Genomic DNA, 10664 nt, shown 5'->3' with positions numbered 1-10664 from the left:
GCCTCTGACGCTCCAGGGAAAACAGCCCCAGCCTGTTCAGCCTCTCCCTATAGCTCAAAGCCTCCATCCCTGGCAACATCCTTGTAAATCTTTTTTGAACCCTTTCACGTTTCACAACATGTTTCTGACAGGAAGGAGACCAGAATTGCACGCAAAATACAATCTGAAGAAGGGTCGCTAGACTTGCAATATTAACTCTGTTTCTCTCTCTGCAGATTCAGTCAGACCCTCTGAGCATCTCCAGCAATTTCTAACAGACACTGCGTGGTCAGGTTCTGGTATTATGAAACCTGGAGGATGTAAAGTGGAAAATGAGGCGTTGTTCCTTAAGCTTGCTTCAGGCTTTGTTGGAACTTTGCAACAGACCCAAAACTGAAATTTAGCATGAGAGCATGGTTATTTATTGAAATGATAAGCAACTGGGAGACCAGGCTCATGCTTATGGGCAGAGTGGTGGTGTTCCACAAAGTGGGTACCCAGCCTGCATTTAGTCTTGCCAACATAAAGGAGACTGCGTTGTAAGCAACGAATATGGGACACCAGACTGAAAAAAGATTGAACGATTGTGAATGCCAAGGATAGAATGGCAAGGATGAGGCTTTTTCGTGGGGTGGAGGGGTCAATCACTCAGAGACACAGGTGTGGGGAGTCGGGGGGGGGGGTTTAAAAGAGATGTGCGAGGCAGGTTTTTCACACAAAGGGTGATAAGTGTCTGCAACGTGCTGCAGGTGGAAACAGACACAATAGCAGTGTTCAAGAGGCACCTGGATGAATACATGGATAGGAAGGGAATAGAGGGATATGGATCCTGTAAGTGAAGACAGTTTTAGTATGGAAGGGCAAAATGTGTCAGGGCAGGAGGGCCGAAGGGCCTGTTCCTCTGCTGAATCTTTGTTGTTTGTTCTAAGTGCACGTAAAATGCTGCTTCAACTGGAAGGTATATCAGGGAGAGGGGATGATTCCTTGATTGGCCTCTGGAATAGCAGAAAGTGAGGACTGCAAATGCTGGAGATCAGAGCTAAAAAAATGTGTTGCTGGAAAAGTGCAGCCAGGTCAGGCAGCATCCAAGGAGCAGGAGAATCGACATTTCGGGCATAAGGCCTTCTTCAGGGCTTATTCCTGAAGAAGGACTCATGCCCGAAACGTCGATTCTCCTGCTCCTTGGATGCTGCCTAACCTGCTGTGCTTTTCCAGCAACACATTTTTCAGCTCTGGAATAGCAGAGCAAGGCAGTCAGTTCAAGGCCAATTAGGGGGCGAGAAATAACTTTTTTTTGTTTTAAAATATCTTTATATGTATACAATGTCACAAAGGCAGTTCGGTTTTGTACAGTAGCATATCAAGGAAACAAACAAAACATTGGAGTTTGACTAATGGCCAGAGACCACATCCCAGACAAGAACAGATGAGAAAGCTCACCAGAGAGGCACAAGTCAGTCTCTAGCAGTCACGGTGCTCCACCTCCTGCTTTCAGATGCAGGGCAAAAGGAAGAAGTCACACGACACCTGGTTATAGTCCAACAGCCAGAGACCACATCCCAGACAGAACAGATGAGAAAGCTCACCAGAGAGGCACAAGTCAGTCTCTAGCAGTCACGGTGCTCCACTTCCTGCTTTCAGATGCCGGGCAAAAGGAAGAAGTCACACGACACCTGGTTATAGTCCAACAGGTTTATTTGAAATCACACTAGCTTTCGGAGCACAGCCGCCCCCCCCATTAGAGTAAGGCACACAGACATACACTCTCCCTCTCACACACACACACACACACATAAATCTATGGAGTGAATCATTTCACCCAAGATGGTTTGTTTATTTGCAGATGCGTTCTACTTTGTTCAAAGACACACACAATTTGTAGTCACAGCCAGTCAAGGTGGCACCTTATAAATTCCAGCTTTCGAAATAACACCAGCCTGATTCCAGGTTGAAACCCCCGAGGCCCCACGCCTACAATTCAGAGTCTGACCTGAGATGTCACCTTTTGCATATTCCTTCATGACTGCACAGCACTGACCTTAACTTTCTAAACAATTTCCGCTCTGTCGAACACTCTTGGTCACCTGCGGAGACTTATTATCTGACACCCCACCCACATCGGTTGTATGATCATCTAATCCCTCCGCCTGTGTGCTCTCTCTCTCTCTCTCTCTCAGTGCACCTGAAGGAGGGACAGCGCTTGTGTGATTCCGAATAAACCTGCTGGGCTGTAACCTGGCGTCGTCAGATTTCTGACTCTGTCCACCTTCAGATGCAGTAGACCGCTTCCTCCCCAGGATTCATCTCCCACCCCCAAATCACACCTTCCAATCAGAACGGAGGGGAGGTGGGGCTTGGAACGGCCACTAGCCAATCAGGTTCTCGGGGAAAGAGGTTCTGCTCGCCCTGGAGTTGCAGTGAGTTGTAAGTGAGCAGTACACACAGGGAGAGCTGGGGACAGACAGAGAGCTGTGGGTGTGCAGTAGACAGAGCGGGGGACAGGCAGAGAGCTGTGGGTGTGCAGTAGACAGACAGAGAGCTGTGGGTGTGCAGTAGACAGACAGAGAGCTGTGGGTGTGCAGTAGACAGCGGGGGACAGGCAGAGAGCTGTGGGTGTGCAGTAGACAGAGCGGGGGACAGGCAGAGAGCTGTGGGTGTGCAGTAGACAGAGCGGGGGACAGGCAGAGAGCTGTGGGTGTATAGTGGACAGGCAGAGAACTGTGGGTGTACAGTAGACAGAGCGGGGGACAGACAGAGAGCTGTGGGTGTACAGTGGACAGACAGAGAGCTGTGGGTGTGCAGTAGACAGAGCGGGGGACAGACAGAGAGCTGTGGGTGTACAGTGGACAGACAGAGAGTTGTGGGTGTACAGTAGACAGAGCGGGGGACAGACAGAGAGCTGTGGGTGTGCAGTGGACAGACAGAGAGCTGTGGGTGTACAGTAGACAGAGCGGGGGACAGACAGAGAGCTGTGGGTGTACAGTAGACAGAGAGCTGTGGGTGTACAGTAGACAGACAGAGAGCTGTGGGTGTGCAGTGGACAGAGCGTGGGACAGAGAGAGCTGTGGGTGTGCAGTAGACAGACAGAGAGCTGTGGGTGTGCAGTGGACAGAGTGGGGGACAGACAGAGAGCTGTGGGTGTACAGTAGGCAGAAAGAGAGCTGTGGGTGTGCAGTGGACAGAGCGGGGAGAGTTGCTTTCTCCTTGTGTCTCCGGTTGAGTGAGGGATGCGCTCTCCCCACTCTCTCCCTCTCACCCTGCAGCACCATCCCCCGGCAGGACAACCCTACAGCCTGAGCAGCCGGAGGAGCACCGACCCGGAGATCTTCACCTTCGAGCCGATCCCGGAGCACAAACCCAACCACAGGGGCAAGAGGCGGTCACTGAAGGTGCTCTATCCGCTCTACCAGGTCAGAACCCGAGCTGTTGCTGAAGCCATGTCCTTCAGACTGTTCGCTGTTTCACAGGCACGGGGTGGAAGGGTGGGGAAGCTGCCGCTTGACTCAATAGCCGCATGTTGCATTTATGTAGCGCCTTCAGAGTAACCAAGCAGATGCGCCAAGCCATGAGAGAACGCAATGGGTAACCTGACTAAAGGCTGCTGAAAGGATTGTGGGAATGCCTTGGAAGAAGGATTGGAGAGGATTATGAGGAAATTCCAATGCTGTCACATTCAAGGCACTCCCAGCCAAGTGGTTCAACTTGGGGGGGGGGGGGTGGAGAGATGGACACCAGGCCAGCATTAGGGGAGTGCCCCGATGTGAGTGGGTTTCGCAGTTGGAGGAGATGGTGGCTCGATGGGTTAGCACTGCTACCTCACAGCGCCAGAGACCTGGGTTCGGTTCTATACCTCGGGTGACTGTCTGTGTGGAGCTTGAATTGAATTTATTGCCTTGTGTACCGAGGCACAGTGAAAAGCTTTATCTTGTGAGCATTACAGGCAGATCACAGAGTTAAGTAGCATAGATAAGTAAATAATAGGTCAACAGCAGCAAAAACAAAACACAGATACAGACGAATGTTGAGAGTTTGTGAGATCATTCCGTATTCTAACAACAGGAGGGTAGAAACTGTTTCGAAACCGGCTGGTGCGTGTGTTCAGGCTTCTGTACCTTCTCCCTGATGGTAGAGTTTGTAGAAAAACATTGCCGGGTGGGATAGATCTTTGAGAATGCTGGCGGCCTTTCCTTGACAGTGGGCCTGGTAGATGGATTCTATAGATGGGAGGTTGGCCTTTGTGATTGTCCGGGCCGAGTTCACCACTCTCTGTAACCGCCTCTGATCTTGAACGGTACAGTTGCCATACCAGGTACTGAGACATCCAGACAGAATACTCTTGATGGCCCACCTGTAAAAGTTGGTAAGGGTATTCACCATCATGCCAAATTCCCTCAGCTGCCTGAGAAAGAAGAGACGTTGTTGGGCCTTTGTAACCAGTGGGTCCACATGAAGAGTCCAAGAAAGCCTGTTGTGGATGACCACTCCCAGGAGCTTGATACTCTCCACTCGTTCCACCTCTGTACTGTTAATGTGTAGGGGGGGGGGGGGGGGGGGCATGATTCTTTCCCCATGCCTACATGGGTTTGACTCTTCCTTAGTCACAAAGATGTGTAGGTTCGGTGGTTTAGCCATAGGCAATGCAAGGTTACAAGGGATTGGGAGGGCCTGGGTAACATGCTCTTCGGAGGGTTGCGTTGATTTGGCTGAATGGTCTGCTTCCACACTGTAGGGATTCTATGATTTGCAGATATAGACAGACTGGAGATGTTTTTGAAAACACAGGTGAGGTTTTGACCAAATTGCAAACTTGCTGTTTTAGTCTCGAGACGATTGTTGGGATGAGCAGTGAAGTCAGTCAACAGGGAAGCAAAGTTTAAAAATCACCCAACACCAGGTTGTAGTCCAACAGGTTTATTTGGAAGCACTAGCTTTCAGAGCGCTGCTCCTTCATCAGGTGGTTGTATAGTACACGATTGTAAGACACAGAATATATAGCAAAAGTTTACAGTGTGATGTAACTGACATTATTTAGATTAGATTACTTACAGTGTGGAAACAGGCCCTTCAGCCCAACAAGTCCACACCGACCCGCTGAAGCACAACCACCTAGATCTATTCCCCTAACACTACAGGCAATTTAGCGTGGCCAATTCACCTAACCTGCACATTTGTGGATTGTGGGAGGAAACCATGCAGACACGGGGAGAATATGCAAACTCCACACAGAGAGAGTCGCCTGAGGCAGGAAGTGAACCCAGGTCTCTGGCGCTGTGAGGCAGCAGTGCTAACTGCTGTGCCACCGTTCCACCCATTATACATTGAAAAATACTTTGATTGTTTGTTTAAGTCCCTCATCAGTTAGAATGACCATGTCAGTTTCACCTTTTTCATATAGGAGAAAGTGAGACTGCAGATGCTGGAGATCAGAGCTGAAAATGTGTTGCTGGAAAAGCGCAGCAGGTCAGGCAGCATCCAAGGAGCAGGAGAATCGACGTTTCGGGCATAAGCCCTTCTTCAGAATGCCCTTCCTGAAGAAAGGCTCATGCCCGAAACGTCGATTCTCCTGTTCCTTGGATGCTGCCTGACCTGCTGCGCTTTTCCAGCAACACATTTTCAGCTCACCTTTTTCATATGTCAATGACAAAACTTTTTTAAAAAAAGTTACAGGCTCAGGTTAACTTTAATAATTGGTGTCAGCCCAGATAATGTGCTGAAGGTGTTAGCCCCCTGTGTGCTGCTGTCTGTACCATAATGTTTAGACTGATTCTAATCTTTAAAAAAAATGAATTAACAGAATCTTACATGGGAAACAAGCACTGAAGACCATGTTTAATTGTGTAAATGTCAGTCTCTTGCAGAGACAGTGGAAGAGTCAAGAGAGAGATGGGACTGGCTGTCAGCAATGTAGATCACTACTAAATTAGAATCTAACTCTTGCCCCTTAATTTTGAATGCCATTACTATCCAACTCTCTCACTCTCCCACTATCAACATCCTGGGGTGAATGTTCACCAAAAACTCAACTGGACTTACCACATAAACACAGCAGCTACAAGAGCAAGTCAGAGGCTGGGAATACTGCAGTGAGTAACTCACCTCCTGACTCCCCAAAGCCTGTCGCACCATCTACAAGGCACAAATCAGGGGGATGATGGAATACTCCCCACTCATCTGGATGGGTGCAGCTCCAACAACGCTCAAGAAGCTCGACACCATCCAGGACAAAGCAACCCCCACTGATTGGCACCACATCCACTCCCCCCCACCACCGACGCTCAGTAGCAGCAGTGTGTGCTATCTATAAGACATACTGCAGAATTTCACAGGGTTTCTTAGACAGCACCTTCCAAACCTATGACCAATTCCATCTAGAAAAGGGCAAAAGTAGCAGATGCCATCCCCTGCAAGTTCCCCTCCAAGCCACTCACTATCCTGACTAGGAAAATACATCGCTGTTCCTTTACTGTCACTGGGACAAAATCCTGGAATTCCTTCTCTAACAGCTGCGTGCTCCTACAGCAGATGAGCTACAGCAGTTCAAGAAGGCAGCTCACCACGAACTTCTCAAGGTGATGGGTGATAATTGCTGGGCCAGCCAGTGACACCCGCACCCACGACTGAATATTTTAAAACAGAAAGGTGAAAACTGATGTTCATTTTGAGCACCCGTAGCTGAATGGGTGGGATGGGAAACCAAGTTTCTCTCCAATCCTGTCACTTGGGTTAAGATTAATACTGGGGCAATCAGGTCCAATGCCAAATTAACCGAAAGTTTCTGCGGAAAGCTGGTACCAGCCCAACACTCTTGCTTTGCATTCTCGAGGTGTTCTTGATCCTACCTAGCCATTAACCAGCTCTCTCCCTTCCTTTGGTTTCACAGTCTCGGAAATCCCTTCCCACCAAGAAGGACATGGCTAAGAGGCTGTACCTGCTGCTGCTGTCCATTGTAATCCTGCAGGTGTACAGCGCTACCGAGCCTGGGGAAGAGGAGGCCAGTCCCATCTCGGAGGCACAGCAGCTGGAGACCAGCAGCGAAGAAGCCTCCCCGCCCACTCAGCCGGTTTTCACGTTGGATTCGGCTGCTGTCTGCATCCTGACGGTCCCAGGAGGAACTGCAGACAACACCACGGTCCGTACTGTTTGACGTGCACCCACCGGTTGGAAAGCGTGCAGTGGTAACCGTCTCTCTTCCCTCCTGTCACTGAGTCAACAGCTTGCCTGGTCACCCTCCCTCTGCAGCCTGATCCCTGGCCCACACCAAAGACTTGACCATTCTTCCCCAAGTGGGCACATCAGTAGGGGGCTGGGGGCAAACTCAGGTGGCTCCCTCCACCGCCAGCATCCAGATGTGACTGGCACGCCACACTGCGCTTCCCCTGTTGGCGCAGTGGTAGTGTCCCTAACTTCGGGCCAGAAGGACCAGGTTCGAGTTCCAACTCCTTCAGATACGTGTCACAACGTGTCCGAACACCTTGATTCTATAATAATCTTTCAACCTGCTCCTCGCCGGGTGAGTGGGTGAATTCCAACAGCTAACAAATCCAAGTAATAATGAGGAATGCAGTTCTTCAATCTGATGCCTGTGAAGTATTTGGGGTATCTTTAACTTAATTGCCCTCGCTGTTTCTGCAGCACTTTATTCTTGGTTCGCAAGAACTTTAATCAGATTGGCTTTGGGGGGGGGGAGATATCCACCCTCTAACGATGTATGTTTAATAGAATGACGTCTCATCTGCAATTAACACACTGCTTGTGGAGGGACGTTCTCATTAGCTGAATAGTAACCTGTTTGAAACCTCCACTGGATCATGGGAGAAATACGAGTCAAGGCAGAGTTCTATGTAAAAAGATCAGAGGTCACCTCCCCGTACCTTGTTAATCTCAATTCCACCCCTCTGGCCAGTGCCCGTGACCATCCAGTGGCAGATAAGCAAATGTCTTCACGTCTGACTTCCAAGTATTTCTGGTGAGATGGGTTGACGACGATCTGAAACTAGGTGAAATCTTTCTTGATGATATGTCTCCTCAGACAGAAACTAAATGTTTCTGGTATCAATCAGGATGATGATTCTTCCCACAGCATTGCGGTTTGCTGGTAGAATACTGGACTTTAATAGGATTAGTCCTAATGTTCCACTTCAGTATTGTGATACGGGAAAGAAAACGATGGAATTTTTATGACACGGAAGACTTGTAGTTGGTTCATTGAAGTGATTTAATTTATTTTGCTATGTTGTCATATTTAATATAGTGTATTTTATTGAATGGCCTATTTATTGTCTTTAAGTTTGAATTTTACGTATAAATAAATGATGCAAATTTTGCTCACTTGTTTGGCTTCAAACTGGATTTTAAAAGTCCTTTTTTAGTGAGTGGAGATGTGGCGATCTGAAAGTTGGCGATCCAAAATGCACTGTCACTCTCTAACTCAAGATTCTAATGGTCTGAATGAAATAACATTCCAATATTTGCAAACTACTCTTGTCACCTATATTTCTTTCCTTACCCTCACACTATCACCTACCTGTGGTAGTGCTTATATCCCCCCTCCCCAAGCACCCATGTTGTGTGTATGCAGGTGTGAGACACACTGAAAGACAACAAGGTGTACAAATCTTTATTCAATTCCCACCACCAGGAAGAAAGGAAACATCCAAGTGGCCAGTGACAAGCAGTGCCCTTCCCAGAGGGCATTGCTGCATGATCAAACAGTGATGGGGAGGGTGGGGATTAAATCAAAATAGAGTGGGGGGGGGTGAAATAATACACTCCACTCCCTGTGGTGCCCACCTCTCCCTGAACAACTCCAGGGTGTTGGTGGTCACCGCGTGCTCCTTTTCCAGAGACACCCGGGCTCTAACGTAACCGCGGAAGAGGGGCAGGCAGTTGGCCCTAAAGACCCCCTCCGCAGCCCGCTGCCTGGACCTGTTGATGGCCAGTTTGGCCAGGCCCATGAGGAGATCCTTTGGCCTGCCCTCCCTCATCTGCACCGGGTGCAGGAAGATCAGGAGCGTGGGACTGAAGTGCAGCCAAAAACAGAGAAGGAGGTTTTTAAGAAAATCAAAAAGGGAGTGCAAGCGCCCACACCCAATATATACATGGTCCACGGACTCCACAGAACAAGCAGTTGGGCCGGGAGTCCATGAACCACCGCAATCTGCGGTTGCAGGGGACTGTCGTATGCAGCACCCTCCATCTCCTACTCTACTTGGACTTGTCCGTTTCAATCTTTTTTGACCAGCCCTGATGAACCTCCCCTTTTTTGTGGCAAACAATGTCTTTGTGACTTAAAATTGTCCCTTTTTTTTTCACTGTTATTGAAACTTCTAAGAAGAAAAGAAGAATCCATTCTCCTTCCACTCTTTAATCCAAGCTTTGTTTCTTCCTGAGATACCCACTGAGAATGCTGGAGAAACTCAGCAAATCTAGCAACCTCTGAAGAGGGAAAAACACATTAATGTTTCGAGGCCGGTATGACTCCTTTTTTTCAGAGTTCAAGTTTCATTCGCTTCCCTTTTCACTTTATCCCTAATTTGGCACTCGGCCCACAGCATTGCGGTTTGCTGACAGAATTCTGGACTTTAATAGGATTAGTCCTAATGTTCCACTTCAGTATTGTGATACGGGGAACAAAATGATGGAATTTTTATGACAAGGAAGACTTGTAATTGGTTCATTGAAGTGATTTAATTTATTTTGCTGCATTGTCATATTTAATATAGTGTATTTTATTGGATGGCATATTTATTGTATTTAGATTTGAATTCTACATATAAATAAATGATACAAATGTTGCTCACTTCTTTGGCTTCAAACTGTATTTTAAAAAAATCCTTTTTAAGTGAGTAGGGATGTGGAGATCTGAAAGTTGGCGATCCAAAATGCACTGCCACTCTCCGACTCAAGATTCCGATGGTCTGAATGAAATAACATTCAGATATTTGCAAACTACCCTATATTTTTTTCTTTACTGGCACAGTCCGGTTTGAGCTCTGTGCTGCTTATAACCAGGTTGAAGGTTTATCGAGTCAGACAGTACGCAAACAGACCCTTCAGTCCAACCCGTCCATGCTCACCAGGTTTCCCAAACTGAATGCTTCCAATTTGCCTGCGCTTGGTCCATATCCCTCTTAAAACTTCTGCATTTACATTTCTGTTCAAACGTCTTAAATGTTGTAACTGTACCAGCCCCCACCACTTCCTCTGGCAGCTCATTCCATACACACACCACCCTCTGTGTGAAAAAGTAGCTCCTCCGACCCCTTTTTAAATCTTTCCCCTCTCATCTTAAACCTATGCCCCTTTAAGCCTTGGATCACCCTAATCTCAGAAAGAGACCTTTGCTATTCACTTTGCCCATGCCCTTCATGGTTTTATAGGAATAGGAGGATAGAGCAGATGAATGCTTGGCTGAGGAGCTGGTGTATGGGAGAAGAATTCACATTTTTGGATCATTGGAATCTCTTTTGGGGTAGAAGTGACCTGTAAAGAAGGACGTGATTGCACCTAAATTGGAAGGGGACTAATATACTGGCAGGGAGATTTGCTAGAACTGCTTGGGAGGATTTAAACTAGTAAGGTGGGGGGGTGGGACCCAGGGAGATAGTGAGGAAAGAGATCGATCTGAGACGGGTACAGCTGAGAACAGAAGTGAGTCAAACAGTCAGGGCAGGTAGGGACAAGGT

At 48.0% G+C, this 10664-nt stretch overlaps 1 protein-coding gene across 1 annotated transcript; it reads left to right on the top strand.

The window, feature by feature from the left end:
* The first annotated feature begins 2155 nt into the window (after positions 1-2155).
* Positions 2156-8545, top strand: LOC122541338 (radiation-inducible immediate-early gene IEX-1-like). The gene is made up of 3 exons (XM_043678016.1): positions 2156-2920; positions 2988-3389; positions 6860-8545. The coding sequence occupies exons 2-3, from the start codon at positions 3207-3209 to the stop codon at positions 7121-7123; spliced, it is 447 nt and encodes a 148-aa protein (XP_043533951.1). The 5' UTR covers positions 2156-2920; positions 2988-3206; the 3' UTR covers positions 7124-8545.
* Positions 8546-10664: the final 2119 nt, after the last annotated feature.

The sequence above is a fragment of the Chiloscyllium plagiosum genome, chromosome 37 (assembly GCF_004010195.1).
Source record: "Chiloscyllium plagiosum isolate BGI_BamShark_2017 chromosome 37, ASM401019v2, whole genome shotgun sequence".
Classification (NCBI taxonomy): Eukaryota; Metazoa; Chordata; class Chondrichthyes; order Orectolobiformes; family Hemiscylliidae; genus Chiloscyllium; species Chiloscyllium plagiosum.
The sequence above is the reverse complement of the archived record's forward strand: the minus strand, read 5'-3'. Positions and strand labels throughout refer to the sequence as shown.